Here is a 16,559-nt window from a genome sequence, read left to right as displayed (position 1 = left end):
CAGAATCATGGGATCCTTTGAGTTGGAAGGGACATGTAAAGGCCTCCTGGTCCAACTGCCCTGCAATGAACAGGGAGACCTATAGTTCCTTCAGGTGCTCAAACCCCCATCCATCCAGTACGAATGGAACCCAGGAAATAAAGTATAAATCTGATCTCATCCCCATCTGCTCCCTGCTAACTGCAACCACAGCTGTTAAGATCAGCCCTTGCTGTCCCTGTGTTCCTAAACATTTCTGAAGGAGATGCTGTGGGTCTAAGTAAGTACTCCCAATGGATCCAATCCTCTCATCTCAACAGCTATCTTAACATGGGAACCAAAAGGAAAAGGCAAAAAGTCCCAATAGTCATCGCACTGACGCCATATCTACTGCATAGGAGATGGAAATGTGAGCTGACATTTGCTCCTCAAGACTGCCTTGGCTTCCAGCACTGGGTTTGGCATTGTAGTCTTAAGATTAGGGAACACGGAAGCTTCAAAGTGGGATGTATGCTGTGGGAAATGGTAAACAGACCATCTTCTAGCACTGACCGAATCCATGAGAGACTGTGGGAGTCATATAGGAACAACTGGAGTGTGGATATATAAGCATGGGCCATTCCTGGGTTTACAAGTCCTGATGTGGGTTGCTTTGCCCGCGTGCATCCCCCAGTGATGCAGCTGATGTTCTCCTTGTTTAGAAGCAGAACTGGCCTCTCCTGTCCCATGACACACGACACCATGAGTCAGAAGAAGCTGGATTTTTAAACACATTGACTTCCTAACAATACTCCATTTCCTTTCATTTCTGCCTGCTTTTAGGGAAATCTCTGATGCTCCTGTTCCTAACTGATCCTCTCAGTAATTTCTCTATGCAGAATTATGTGCTGACTAGGAGGAGCTCCAGGAAACCTTGCATCTGGGCCAGGAGTGCTGAGCAAGTTGTGCTGCCTGCATCCCTGGGCATCATCTGCTGTGCTGTGCTCTCAGAGAGAGGATGTGTGCTGCCTCAGAAGAGAGAGCAGGCTGCTCACTTTGATGGAGGAATGGAAGAACTGCATGGCTGGAGGAAGGGAGAAGGAAAAAAATGATGCAGCCTGTCCAGTGGATTAGGCAGCCACACCTGCAAGTGGCAAACTGAAACAGCCACAGGTCTTCTTACTGATACCACTGATGGTTCTCAGAAGGGACAATTCTCTCTCAAGCTTGAGACCAGTTGGTGACCAGCTTGCCCACAGGCAAGGAATGGGGAGATGCTCATCCAAGGGCTGAGACAGGAGCTGATGCTTCTTGGCTGGGATGGAATCCCCATGCTACAAAACCTTGCTGCAGCAAAAGATAGTAGAATTGGCCAACTCTGCTCTGTGTCTGCTTCTAAGATTCTGTTCATCTGTCTATATGTCTCCAGAGATACCTACTCTACAACATCTTTGTGTCCACACACTCCTTTCCACTGACTTCACCCCTCTATTTTCTTGGGTTTGCTGAGAATAATGGTACCATGGTCACCCCTTCATCCTCTTATGGGCAGGATATGACAATTAATTACTGGCTTCCCTTCACAAAAGATCCTCCAACCCAAAACAGAAGCTCTTATCCGACATCTTATATACTGACTATCCTTAACACCATCAGAGCATTGCATAGACATTGAGCTGTTTGTCCTCACAACATAATGCCAAATCTGGCCAGCTTTATCATCTCACAGATGTTAGAAGGAAAACCAAGGCACAGAAGGATTGTGTTCACCCAGTGCCAGGTGACAAATGAGTGGTGGCACTTTCAACTGCAACAGAGATTGCCTGCCTCCTCCTGATAACGCAACGGACTGTACAGGGTTTGGAAGAGCTGAACCTCATCTTTTGACCAATACTGGTTTTTTTCTCAGTGGAACAAGCACAGATTTTACCCAGCAAACGCAGAGTGGAGCTGGAATGAGATTTGTCCAAAGTGGCAGCCCCGTAACACCATTAGGTTGCGTCCATCGGCAGCTGAGCAAGGGATGATGGGGAAGGCTGGGAGGATGGGGAGGGGAGGACGAGGGGCCCACTTACATGGTAATGTTTCTGCACGGTTCTTTTGGATCATTATGCAGAGCTGTAGCACCAGTTGAGGAGCGCTCTCCAGGAAAGTTTCCAGGAGGCGCAACATATTTACGTCTGCATATTCGTACATCATAGCCCAGTAGAAACGCCGCTGGTGTTCCTTCCGCCTCTGGCTCTGGATCCCCAGGTACATAGTTCGGATATACCTGCAGGAAACGAGAGGAAAAGCAAAGCGTGAGACTTTGGCATCCAACAGAATCCAATGGGAACGGGGCTGCGGGTCAGTAGTTGGGGGAAGGGAAGTTGTTGGGGGAAGAGGGAGACTGGGATGGACACAGGTGTCTCTGCAGCTCTAACAGCAACAGCAACTCCTGTAGGATTGGAGGGTCTGAGAAACCTACAGCATCCTCACTGTGCAATGCAGAAGTGGGACATCTTTGACACCACCCAAATATGACGTGTGAGGGGTAGGAAATGCTCACGGGACATTTGCACAAGGAAATAACTCCTCTACTTTGTTTTCTTGAGGAAAGGAGAAGCTACATAGCAAAGGCTGTTACTGACTCTTGGTGGTGGTCCGACCGATGGCCTGAGACCCTTCAACACTCCACAGAGGCCCCTCCCTCATGAACCCCAGAGATATGACTGCATATCATCACTGGCGGAGCAACAGGATGGCATTTTCACCTTCAGCACACATGAATGCAAAAGGCCACACAGCTTGCCACTGGTCAACAATTGAGGTTTTTGGCCCTACTGGACTGTCTGGAGGTGTCCTACTGACTGGAGGTGCTGTCTCTGTTACCATAGCAGGTGTGCAAGGAGACCTGCAAACCTCACCCTACGAATACAACCTCCCTTGAGAGAACCTTCAGCCAGCCTTTGTCAACAGAGTTGATTAAATCAGGGTGGCACAAGCTGCCCAGATCTAACGAGACTCATAGCATTTTAAGAAAATAAGTATCTCCTAACAGGTTCCCTGCTAATTCTTGCTGATATTAATGACCTAGTAGAAGTTCTCTTTAACTCTGAGCAGTAGCTGTAACCTTATGCTCTGAGATGTAGTATAGGAATTGCTGTACTTAATGCTGACCCCAAAGCTGGTCATTTGAGAGAATAAATGGAAAGCAACAACCTCTCTGCCCCATCTCAGATGCCTGCATGGGGGTGGGATGTGGCGTTGGGATGGGCTCCCAGCTTCACAAACCAAGGCTCCAGCAAACTGCTGAAATCATTCCTAGCCACCCAGGACTGCATGGCAAGGAAGGGGGTTGAAACAAGATGATCTTTGAGGTCTTTTTCAACCCAGGCCATTCTGTGAAGAGTGTGAGGAAAGGATGCAAATCTTGGTTGCTCTACACAACGACAGGGAGAGGGGAGAGAAGCTCTACAAGCCCTGCCCTTGCCCAAGCACCTCGTCTTTCCCGTTTGCTCTTCACAACCACAGAAAATTAAAGACCCCGAAGGAAGACTCAGAGGAAACCAAATGACTGACGCAGGAAAGCCACCAGGTGGGGCTCGACACTAGAGAAAAATGCTACACAGATGACAGGTGACACTGGTGGGACAGCCCCAGCGGAACCCCAGTGCGGTGGAAGCACCCGTGGACTCGCTGAGTCACTCAAGAAGAGCAAGAAGCAGCTCCCCTTCTGCATCTGCACAAAATGCACTGGATAATGCATGGCCTGATCCTGACTCCATCAGGAGCTGGAACAATGGCAATGACAGCATCACACCTAACTGTTGAACTTTTTGCACAGGTTGGCTGCACCACGCTCCTTCCGTAGTTGGGGAAACTGAGTCATGATGTCCAAATGGCTCTCCTGAGTCCTCCAGACAGGCGGTGAGCAAGAGCCCAGATGTCTCATCAGCAGTAAACTGGTGGGAGATGTTGACTCCTTCAGAAGCACAGAAGCCTTGCAGAGAGATTTGGACCAACTGGAAGGCTGAGCCATCACCAACTGCACGCTGTTAAACAAGTGCAAATGCTGGATTCTGCACCTGGGATGGAGCAAGCAAGGCTATACATACAGACTGGAAGACTGCTGGGCACCAGTCCTGTGGAATGGGATCTGAGGGTTCTGGCACGTTGAACATGAACCAACAGTGTTGCCCTGGCAGCCAAAAGGGCCAACTGTACCCAGGTGGTGCTGTGTGGAGCCAGGAGCTGGACTCGGTGGTCCTTCCTACTGGGGATGTTCTATGCTTCTACGACTCTCCCCACCTTCCAACCTCAACCCTCTGCACATCACCCCTTGTGGTTCCACTGAGAAAAAAGACCCCTTCAGACTTTTGAGCTTCCCAAGGCGGCGAATCCTGCCTCACCACCAGAAGATGACACACCGCTCTGTTTCTTGGTCCAGGCAAAAATACTTTGCCAGTAGCAAACAGGGTTCTATAATTAGACTTTCAAATCCATATTGAGGCCTGATCCTCAAGCTTCAGCAACACGATGCTTCCCCTTATGTCAGTGAAAGCCATTCACCGCTCTGTGCTTTTGAAAATCAGGCTAATTTATTTATTTAAGAGCTTAATTTTGGATACAGGAGCCTAACTTCAGGCTTTCTATTTTCTTAAATGCTGGCTATTTTTATCTGCTGTTGTGTGTATTTGCGTGCACGTGTGTATTTTTAGTTCTGAGTTCTACCCCGGCTTCAAGAGACAGAACTAATTTGGGGCTGGGGTGTTTTTCTTTACATGCACAGAGGGTTGGCTGTCCCCTCTGCTCTGGCAGGGCTCCCAGAATTCCTGTTGGTATAATTACTCTCATGCTTATTTACTACGGATGCTGCAGCAGCACACAAACCACGCAGGGCAAAGGCGATGCCGTCCTGCAACAAAGCACATTTCGGAGGAGCGAAAGCCATCAGCTACAAAAATGTGGTCAAATAACTTTTGGACGGGACCCCGTGGATGATAAAAACTGCTTAGCAGAAATGCCTGGAGATGGGATTGTGGAATCAGAGGCTGTGTCTGTACCATTAAACAAAAGAGACCAAAGCATTTGGCCAGCTGGCATGACTCGACTCCACGTGTCTACATCTGTGTTGGCTGGCCTTGGCCAAAGTTGTCGGAGCCTGCATGGATGATATAACAGCATGGACTGTTCCAGGACACTGTCTGTTCCTTGGCTCTGTTCTCTTGACAGAGGTGTCTGAGTACCACCAGCAGAAAGTGTAGGAGCATGCCCCAGGCACTGAGGGAAAAGACAAGGACAATGGTATGTGCAAGGGCCACAGGTAAGGAATAGCAGCCTAGCCCCTGGGCTGTGTTTTCAGGGAAGAAGTGCCCTAATGGCCTGTCCCACACAGTCACAGGCTGACCAAGGTCAAGAATCTCACACTGCATCTACAACAGTCAACAAAGCATGTGAGCCTGACTGCCATACCGCAGGTCAATTGGCCCAAGATGACCCTAGAAATGAGCTCTGTCATGACCCCAAGCCAGCTGGCTGCCTTCAGATCAGTACTAGGAGTGATTTCTGGCCCCTGCTCGGTCCTGAACCCTGTTGAGGTTATTATTTGCAAGAGCACTACTATGCCTTGATCAATCTAGTAGTGATGCTAACAGTTTAGCAGCCTGATGAAGTTACAGTGACCATTAGCAGGTCTTGAAATTGCCCATTTTACCATGGGTATATGGAAAGATGGAAGGTAATAGGATTTGGGCTACTCAGTCCACTCCCAACAACTCCAGGTTAGGAAACTCATCTTCACCAAGCACAACCAAGCCTACTACTGCTTTCTGAGAAGCAAATCCTGAATGGAAAAAAATGAGAGTATTCTGACTTCAAGGATCACTTTTGACAGTTTTAACCCCTCTAGGCTCATTTTTGACCCTAGAAGATCACAGATAGCAGAGGCACACGAACGGACTCCTGACTGCTCCCTACAGACCAGAAGCAGAGCATAAGAAATAAGAAGGAGCTCAAAAAATTAACTCTGCTTGCAGGACTTTACAATGCCCTTTTGGCTTCATTGGGGTTCATCGGGACCACGAAGGCAGCAGGTACAACTTCCTTCGTTTCTCTCCTCTCCCACAGTACTACAGATGCATGGTGATGACCTGAACAACATGGTAGCAATGCACACGGTGTGAACAGGCACCATCTCCCTTGCCAGCCTGTGGCATCAACCATTTCCCTGGTGCTCAGCCCTGGGAGAAGAAGGAGGGTTTGGGGTGAGTTACCCAGCTGCTGTCTCACCCTCCTACCACCTCCTCCTCCACAGGCACTCCTGCTAGCTCTTGCAGAGGGCCATTATCTTTATGCACCAGAGGGTGTTTGCAGATTAAAAGCCCACTCCTTGGAAGGAAGGAAATCAGGACATGTGGAACCGCTCAGCTGGAAGGCTTGAAAGGGAGGCTGGCTAAATGCAGCCTTAAAATGAGGTTATGTAAGGCCAGATCTCAGCTGGAGCAAGTTGGCATCCATAGGGCTCTAGCAATTTACACCAGCTGAGGCTTTGGCCCGCTTTTTTAATTTTAATGAATTATTTTCATTCTAACAAACATAAGAAGGAATATAAGATGCAACGCTCAAGCAACAGGAGAATATGAAAGTAAAATGCAATCTATTAAAAAAAAAAAAAATCAAACATAGAGTTACCAGTGCAATTGACATGCTCAGTATCAACATTTGTTGGGGGTTTTTGCTTTGTGATAGTGTTGCAAGTTAGCAATAAGGATTCACAGACAATTAGTGTTCCTAGATGGAGTACCAAGGTTGTAACTCTGGGCCCCATCCAAGTGCTGACGCAGCACTGCTTCCTCTGGCTGCATCCAAACCATGTTGGGGAGCAGTTCCTGGTCCTGGGATGATTCCCAAAGGGTATTTCAGGGCTTTTCTACACCACTGCTGGCTGTCCCACCATGCTGGGGACCATTGCTAAATTGGGAAATATCACTTGCCACTTCAGAAGCAAGCAAGGATGCCTGAAATCTTCCTCATATACCATGCAACCACACACGACTGTATCTTTCTGGATTTGGGGGGCATTCGTCAGGCCTTCGTTTTTCAGAGCTCTCTGATATCTCAGAATCACAGAACCATAGAATCACCAAGGTTGGAAAAGACTTCCAAGATCATCCAGTCCAGCCATCCACCTATCACCAATATTTCCCACATCTTGCTGCTGTTGGCATTTTTTTTTATGGGGTTTGTACCCCAGAGTGAATAAAATGCAGCAAAAGGTGTGTTCATCAAGTATTTCAGCCCTTCTGCCTTGCAGTTTCTGCCCTCTCTTTCCCAGTAAACATGCCATAGTGTACAACTAACCTTTATTTAGGTGACTGCTTCAAACCATGCCTAATAATAATCTCCAAGCCTTGCCTTGCTCGTCTGAGGAGAATGTTGCTAAACACAAAACAAGCTCGTTCTAAACTTCAGAGATGCTTACATGAAGGGCATGACAGCATTTGTGACTTCTGTAAACCAGCAGAGGAGGACAGCATCTTTGCTGGGGCACAGAGTTTACACCGTTATCTTAGCACCGAACCTGGAATGCCAAAATTATTTCATTATCTTAGCTTGAAAGCTTCTCTGTGAGCTAGATTCTCAAGAGCATTAGTCAGGACCTGTTTTCTTTAAAGACAGTCAAGTCAAGTCAACCCAGGCTGGATGGGGCTGTGAGCAACCCTTGTCTACAGGTAAATGTCCCTGCCTCTAGCAGGGGGTTGGAAATGGATGATCTTAGAGGTCCCTTCCAACACAAACCATTCTGTGATCCTGTGATTCTAAGTCCAACTTTCACAATAACCGCCTCTTCAGAGAAAACACTTGCCTTCATGTGATTCAAAACCTCACTCTATAAATGCATGTATTTGAGAGGGGATGATATTTGAATGGCCATTTATATTATAAGGTCATTTTGAGACAATCTGTTTGCAACTGTAGCATCTGCTAGAAAAAAATGATAGTGCCACTCTTCTGCTGTGTAGGAGAAACTGCAATCATTTCGTATTTTAAGCTGGTTTAAAGCTGTTTTAAAACACAGATGGCTTTACTGTACACCAACCACAGAAGAGGCATATGATTTATTTCACAAAATGTACATTAGGGAGGATCATATCACAGAGTGATAGTGTAATTTGGTTTGGAAGGGAGTCCTAGATGTCTGTGGACCAAGTCTCATCTCAAAAAGGGGATAACTTCTGACTGGTCATGGCTTTGTGCAGCCATTAATCCCCAAGGACAGGGACCCCACATATCCTTCCCATATTTACCAGGGGATGATAAACAGTGGAGGAATCAACCTTTTACTCAGGTAGACAGTGACAGGACAAGTGGAAATGGTTTTAAGCTCAAGGAGGGAAGATTTAGGTTGGATGTCAGGGGGAAGTTCTTTGCTATGAGAGTGGTGAGGTGCTGGAACAGCTGCCCAGAGAGGCTGTGGATGCCCCGTCCATCCCTGGAGGTGTTCAAGGCCAGGTTGGATGGGGCCCTGGGCAGCCTGGGCTGCTGTGAAATGTGGAGGTTGGTGGCCCTGCGTGTGGCAGGGGTTGGAGCTTCGTGATCCTTGAGGTCCCTTCCAACCCAACCATTCTATGATTCTGTAATTTCAGAGCAATGTTCCCAGCTCCTGAGCAATGGAGCTGCTTCGGTTGCACTGCCAGTAGAGCACAGCACGTACTATATTGCCTCCTCCAGGATGCTGCCCACGGCCTGTGTTCAATGCCCTTTTTACTGGCAGTTTAAGCAGAGATTTAGGACCATTTCTCTGTGACCTCATAGCAGAGCTGCAGGTGTGCTTTTATCCTGCTGACAGTGCTGGGGTCATAACCTCCAGCAGACACACGGGGCAGAGAACTGGGGCAGAGACATCACTGCAGCTAAACATGTCAGAGGCTGAAGACACGTGTGCTGTCTGTCCCCATGCTGCTCAGTCTGGGGCTGTTCCTGGCACTCATCTGTGTGACTTTCTCCTTCCGTAGCTGCAGATATTTGTCTCTGACTCACAGACTGAGATCACAACCAGGAGAAGAGAAACAAACCATAATTACTAGCTCCACTTTCCACTACTACTTCATCAAACTTCTCCAAATCTGGGCTGTTACTGCAAGAAAGCCTGGCATGCAGCCCTTTGTTTGCACGGATAGTCATGGCTGCGTCATAGAATCATATAATAGAGTCACAGAATGGCCTGGGTTGCAAAGGACCACAACGCTCATCCAGTGCCAACCCCCTGCTGTGTGCAGGTCACCAACCAGCAGCCCAGGCTGCCCAGAGCCACATCCAGCCTGGCCTTGAATGCCTGCAGGGATGGGGCATCCACAGCCTCCTTGGGCAACCTGTTCCAATGTGTCCACCCTGTGTCATTGGCATCATCAGCAGTTCTGCAAGCTGCTTCCCAGCCCCTCACTCCTCACCCGCATTCCCATGGCCCATGGGGCTCCTGGGGACAGACAGAATCCCCACCTGCAGATCTTCACTCAATACAGCAGTATTGAGTATTGATATAGTACTGATACAGTAAATCAATACAGCATCAGAGATCAGCTTTGTAGCGGGAGTTACTACAGTGCTGAGATGGTCTTGTAGAAAAACCATGTTTATGTTTTGACTTGTCAGTTATTTTGCAAAGCATACAGCCCGAAACAGGAAAAGAAAACAAGGACCTCTTCATCACCATGGCACGAAAATCCTTTTTTTCTTAATTTTAATGTGGGATGCATCTTGTGTGCAGTGCAAAAGAGCAGGCGGGGTAGCAGGGGCTGCTGGAGAGGACATCGCAGTGCTGGGTGCTGCAGAGATGTCACAGCATCTGTCACACGTGGGATGGTCTCGGATCCCAGCACTGAGCCAAATGCCCTCTTCTGTCACAGGTTCCCCCCAAATCCTTTACGATTCTGCAGTCCCAATGCCTTTCCTATGTTACACACCCTTATTTACTTAAAGTATATTCCGATACCTACTGCTATCGCCCCTGGCAAAGCCTTCTGTTTTAAATCAAAGCTGTTAAATAGCTTTATGTCAGAAAGAAAGAAGTTTGAACTCAGACTGAATTTTCATTTCAAGACTGTGTGAGTGAATGGAGTTTAATGTCAGGGCTCTTCTTTTGGAAATAGAAGTGGTCCCAGTCCACTAAGCATTACAAAACGGATGCGGTCTTGAAAGTAAATGGAAGTCTTTTGAATGACCTGTCTGGTCTTGGTAAGTTTCAGGGCAAACCCAAAGAAACGCCTGAGGGCTCCAAAAATGTAAGTATTCAAGGGCACGATACTACAGGGACACATGGAAACAGTCACCTTGCCCTTTCTATAGGACGAGCAGCTTTATAGTACTTAACCCAGAAGGTCTCCAGAGATAACTTGGCAGCATGTGGACTCCCCAGAGCCACCAGATATCTCAGGGGAGGATGAGTTTGCATTGGCTTGGGAGCTGAAGACAGGACATGTCCTCACAGCTCTCTGCAAGCTCCTAGGATCCCTTGGTGGAGGATGAGAGCAGAAGAGAGGAAAGTATTGGCTGCAGTGTGGGTCCCTGGAGATGTAGGCATACGGTGGAGGTTTCTTCTTCTCAGGGTCTCCCACTTCCCAGATGATTTAACAGACCATTTTTGGCAGAGCAGGTCCAAAGATCTGTACAGAGACAGCAGGCAGCCTGGGGTTTAAACCCTCCAAAACCGATGCGGGCCCCAGAAGCAAAAAGAACCACGATGGGGGGCTGATCCATTTGGTCAGGTGGAATCATTTCCTGTTACCAGGCTCTAGATGCTGGAGAAGGGGAGTCACATCTCTAGCTATGACATCAGACACCTGATAGAATTGGTAGTAGAATTTACTGAACTTACAGTATTTACTCTCTCTCCCCTTGGCCATCAAGGTCACTGATGCCAAAGTAGGACCCGAAGTCATTGGGCAGCACTCCCATGCAGAACTGCGGCTCTGTGGAGCTGAGGAGGAGGTGAAGGCCCCCTCAGGGCCACCAAAACCCTCCTGTGGGGACACTGGGGTACAGCCCAACCTCGTAAGGGACCACCACATCCCTGGAATACAGCATTCAGCAGCACATCCCCAGCTGGTCTGTGCTGCTGGGTCACAGCATCCCCAGAGCAGGGCTTCTGACACGGAGACGCTGCACAAGAGCCGAGCCTGTCGCCTTCGCTTTGCTGTCTGCTGGAGAAAAAAGGAGCTAAGAATTGGGTGAGCGCCTGTGAAATCCTGGAAGAGCGGCCTCAGATCTCGGCTATTTTTAGTTTCACAGAAGCTGTGCATACATTACCAGGGGCCTGCCTTCGTCTCTGGGCTCTCAGAAATCACACGGCGTCCTCCCAGCCTGCCAGGAAAGAGTTTAACCCTTGTTTGTCTGATAGCTGTCGGCCCATCTGTGTCAGTCACAGCTTCGTACGGATCCCGATGGGGACCAGAGAAGGGTCTGGAAAAGTCATCACGCCCATTTTGGCTGTAGTCAAGTGGAGGAGGATTTGGGGTGTTTGCTTTTTAGTCTCTTACATCATTCAAGACCTTCGGGCAGACTGTTCTAGCGGAAGACATCCCCACCCACAGCAGGGCATTGGACCTGCATGGCCCTTAGGGTCTCCTTCAACCCAAACCATTCTGTGATGGTATGATTACATAGAACTTCAACATTATCCAGCTCTTCAATATTTATTACCTCTGCTGCTTTGTATTACTCATCAGCTATTCCTGGCCAGAGGAAATGCACTGGCACGTTGCATAGCATGTTTGTAATCTGTTCTTTAAGGGGGCTGTGAGTACAACTGCAGGCTTGCAAACATGCACACACACACAGACACTGCACTGCATTTGGGTGTCATGGTATCCTGGGGCTTTTGAGGCATTGGTATCAGAGAATCAAACAAAACTTCATCCCCACAGAGTGGCTTTTCCAAGGTTGCAAGATGTGGATAGCCACCAGGAGAGGAGACATGGTGCTTTCAGAAGGCACGGGAGCCTTTAACTCCCTGTGCTGATTTATTTGTGCTGATCCCTGCAGAAACACCCCTTTCCCCTTGGTATGGTTTGGAAGTTCAGAGCAGCATCGCTCCTTAGGCCACATCTGCAGTACTGCATCCAGGCTTGGGGCCCCCAGTACAAGAAAAACTCAGAGCTCTTGGAATGAGTCCAGAGGAGGGCCACTAAGATGATCTGAGGGCTGGAGCATCTCTCCTGTGAGGAAAGGCTGAGGGAACTGGGCTTGTTTAGCTTGGAGAAGAGAAGGATCCACGGAGACCTCATTGTGGCCTTCCAGTACTTGAAGGGAGTGTATAAACAGGAGGGGGAACGGCTGTTTGTGAGGGTGGATGGTGATGGGACAAGGGGGAATGGTTCAAACTGAGATGGGAGGTTTAAGTTGGATCTTAGGAGGAAGTTTTTCCCCCAGAGGATGGTGAGGCACTGGAACAGGTTGCCCAAGGAGGCTGTGGATGCCCCATCCCTGCAGGCATTCAAGGCCAGGCTGGATGTGGCTCTGGGCAGCCTGGGCTGCTGGTTGGTGACCTGCACACAGCAGGGGGTTGGCACTGGATGAGCGTTGTGGGCCTTTGCAACCCAGGCCATTGTGTGATTCTACGATTCTATGATTCCTTGCATTACCTGCAGTGATGTTACGGGTCTCCTCCCATCCTGATGATTAACAACAAGCAACCCAGCAGCCTGCCTACTCGCAGCACTTATTCCAGCTGCTGGGGGCTCAGGGTATGGATGTACCACTACAGATAAGCAAGCTGCACACATGAGCCTATGGGTACCTGCAATTGCAGCTGTTTCATTAAATAGGCTCCTCATTAAGACTGACTGGAAATAATGAAGCAAAGAGAGATGCTTTCTAGCGGTCACCATCAGGAAAAAAGCAGCCCAGGTGTGGTATTGCACGGCATTATAGTAATCATTCTTTTTCCTTTCCTCCTATCAGTTCAAAAGGAGCTTTCTGCTCAGAGCTTAATGGCAGCGGAGCCACCTGAGCACATCTCCTTCCCCCCCCCCTGCTTGCTGCAGAGCACACGTGCTGGTGGGCAGTTTGTCCAAGTGACACCAATGCAGCTGCAGGAGCTTTGTACCAGCAAACAGCATCTGCAAGGCACAGCATCCAGCAACGAGGGGGCTGATGTTCATGCAGTTCAGCATAGAAATGGAGGCACAGAGGTCAAGTGACGTCCCTCACTCCAGTGGGGAAATGGTGTGCTAGGGGGAGGTTTGCAATTCAGAAGACCCTTGTCTCCCTGCCCCTCCTGGATTCAGCTTCTTGTCTCCTTTCAAATGTGCAAGGTGAGTGCCTGACACAAATGGAAATAAAGCCCTTCCTTCTCACACGCGTCCTTTCGACCTCCCGCTGCTCACAATGCTTCCCCAGCCCAAACGAATGCTTCCTGCATGCCTGATGCAGCCAAGGCAGCTGCCCTGCGCTGCGCGGGTGGTGTTTGCATTAACATTGACTATCGTAACTGCTCAGACGAGATACATCCCAGAAGCATCAATAAATTGCTGAACTCATTGATCTAGACATGACTCAGGAGTCACCACTGAATAATCTCTCATAGGCACCTTCCTCTGGCTGAGCCCGAGCACAGTTTCTGCTCTCATCAGCAAAGCAGGAGAGGTCTTTTCCATCTTGCACTTCTCTAGGGGAAGGCCAGCTTAAATGACACGTGGGGGTTATTGATTCCAGTAATGTATGAATGGATTTTCCTCCCCCTCTGCTCCCCCTGCCCTGCGAAATCATTCAGCCCCTCTGTCATTCACTGCCCAAGTGCCTCTCCAAAGTGCAAAGACGCAATCCTTCCCTGCTGGCATTGCATGCTGTCTCCAAAGCCCCGATCTTGGCTGCCCTGTTTTCTCCTGCCTCCTCTGATCCTGCAGAGTACTGTCTCCTGGAGGCAGGATTTAACCTTGTGCAGTGATACAAGGATCCAGCAATGGAGAACATGAAAGGTCTCTACATAAGAAGGAAGGCGTGTGGCCAAAGCAGCTGGGGAAGCTCAGGCTGCAGAATGGATGGGAAAGGTGGTACAGTTGCCTGCTGGGATGGGCCTGGAAGACTTTGCAGCACCCCATGAATCCATTCCATCTACTCCTAGAATCACAGAATCACAGAACTGTTTGAGTAGGAAGGGATCCCTACAGGCCATCTGTCCCACTCCCTGCACTGAACACAGATACCCACAGCTCATCAGAGCTCAGAGCCCATCCAGCCTGATCTTGGCTGTCTGAAAGGATGGGGCACCACCTCATCTCTGGGTAACCTGTGCCAGTGCCTCACCATCATTACTGTAAAGAACTTTTTCCTTCTGCAGCCAGGTTCTGGTATCCGGCCTCCTGCTTCTGGGACTCTGCTCTTCTTCATCACCCCACATTCAAGTGTCCCCACCATCCCATAACTCTCTGCCCAGCTGCCACTGATCACAGCTTACAGTTATGGCTCTGCAGTTGAAAGATGTCACTCTGTGCACATGTTCAAATGAGACCATTTGGGGGCACAATCCCCACACGCAGCATCACTGATATTGCTCCCATACCTACGTACCTTAGAATCATAGAATAACCTGGGATAGAACGGACCTTAAACTTCATCTAGTTCCAACCCCTTGCCTTGGGCAGGCACAGTTTCCACTAGAACAGGAGTGAGGACCTCAGACATGATGGGACTTAGCATCCATCACCTACATGTGTAGACATCTGAGACACCTGCCATTAGCAAGCAGCTTGAACAGGCTCTGAGAAATGCCCTGTCTATAAAATGGAGCTGGGATTTGTTATAACCCCTCCACTACAGACTCAGTTTGTCCCCTCCCTCCAAAGCTGAGCCTCGACTGGTTAAAAAGATGCAGATTCTTTACCTTTGAGGATTCCTAACTTCCTCTTCCACTGTCCCATGTCTTCAACGCACCAACCCATATATTGGCCTAGAGCTCAGCACCCAACTAGGAACGGTCCCCACACTCCTATCAGCCCAGAGAGTATCCTGGTGGGTACAAACCCCTTCATGTGGGTCCATATCCCATTTCTGCTAGGCGTGAAGGACAGCTTTGACCTTGGCCATAAAACATCACAGGTGAACCCATTAACCACCCTGAGCCAAGCAAGGAGAAGAGGCTCTCAGATTCCCGTGTTGGGGCTGCGGTGCAGGATATCCAACACTTAGGCATCTCCTGAGACATGGCAGCATGTCAGAAAGGCTCTCATCAGCCAGCTCAAAGGATGGCCCAGAGAGGATAGCATGGAGGTTCGATTCCCCACAGCCGGAAATGCTTCCTCAGTAGCACAGAGTGGCCAGGTGCCAGCAAGGAGGAGAATCAATATGGTCTTCTGTGGATGCTCTGTTGGAAAGAGGGGGCAAATCAATTCCCTTTCCCCTTCCTTTCAACACATCATCTTTTTCCTTCAGCTGTGTGGAACATCTGGATCTCCACAAGTCTATCAGATAGTCCTAGATGTGATAGGAGTTTTATATCAAAAGCTATGTAAGTAAAAATCTTTTCTGGAGCCACAGGAATAGGACCCAAATCTCCTTGAATGGGATTTGCTTTCTCACTTCAGCTGTCTAAAAGTGGGAAAACTAATTTAAGCCCATTCTCTTAAAGTCCCATCTTTCATCAGTTATTTCCAGAAGGCCATTCATCCCATCCTAAGATAAATGTCTGTAACACCTCCTACAGATTTCCCATCTCCTTACTCTGACTACAGGCAGGGTCCCCAAACCCAGCTCAGATTGATGGCTGATACCAGATGCCTCCCATGTCCTTGGCATGGTGTTGTTATCAGATGTCTCTCACCTCACTGCCATGAATTTGATGTGCCATTTTGAGGACTCACTTGCACTGGATACACATACTTCATTCCCCAAGGAAAAGACGTGGGGAATATGGGAACTGGGCCACTGTCAGGAACCATGCTAACACATTGGAAAGGATATTTCCCTGGGAAGCAAAGTTGACTCTAATATGGAGTGCATTTCCCTCTGATAGCTATGCTGGAGCTCTGAGGACTGCCTGGGAGGTTTACTGGTCCATCAAACACTTAACGTAGCTTTCTTTTCCTCTGTGGAGCAAACACACAGCATTGAGAAGGTGACACTTTGACACACTCCATGGATATCTCTTGTCCAGAACATCTCCTGTACCATGGCTTCTGGGTCCCTCATGCCTATCCCCACCAGAGGTGCATTCTTGACCTTCAATGAAGGCTCCCATGGAGAACCTGATCTCCCACTGGCTTCTCCAAGGCACCTCTGAAGAAGTGGAAGATGAAAGGCAAAACTAATAGGCACTGAAGGCTGTTTCAGACAGTAGTAAAAAAACATGCCAGCTGCTGAGCCCTACTGGCCCTGCAGTACGGGATGCGCTGCCATTCTCACAGCCTTGAATGGTGTTGGATGCCAAGGTGTGGGCAAGTGAACAGAGCTCCCAGAATTCATCCCAAAGAAGGAATCTCTACCACAACAGGCTACTCAGCCAAGAAGATCAATCCTGCTCTGCCACAGAGAAGGAAGCAGGCACTCCTGCTCCCTGTGCTACTTGTTTCCCTGTCCATCCCTTCCCACTGGGGACTCAGCTTTTTCACCTCAAGCCTGGAGGTCCT

At 48.9% G+C, this 16,559-nt stretch overlaps 1 protein-coding gene across 1 annotated transcript in view; it reads right to left on the bottom strand.

The window, feature by feature from the left end:
• The window catches only part of XKR6 (XK related 6), a 433,654-nt gene that overhangs the window by 18,190 nt on the left and 398,905 nt on the right, over positions 1-16,559 (bottom strand). The window contains exon 2 of the mRNA XM_052692311.1: positions 2,034-2,230. Coding sequence (XP_052548271.1) covers positions 2,034-2,230 — 197 coding nt within the window. The remainder of the gene's footprint in view (positions 1-2,033; positions 2,231-16,559) is intronic.

The sequence above is a fragment of the Tympanuchus pallidicinctus genome, unplaced genomic scaffold (genome assembly GCF_026119805.1).
Source record: "Tympanuchus pallidicinctus isolate F22 unplaced genomic scaffold, pur_lepc_1.0 scaffold1, whole genome shotgun sequence".
Classification (NCBI taxonomy): Eukaryota; Metazoa; Chordata; class Aves; order Galliformes; family Phasianidae; genus Tympanuchus; species Tympanuchus pallidicinctus.
The sequence above is the reverse complement of the archived record's forward strand: the minus strand, read 5'-3'. Positions and strand labels throughout refer to the sequence as shown.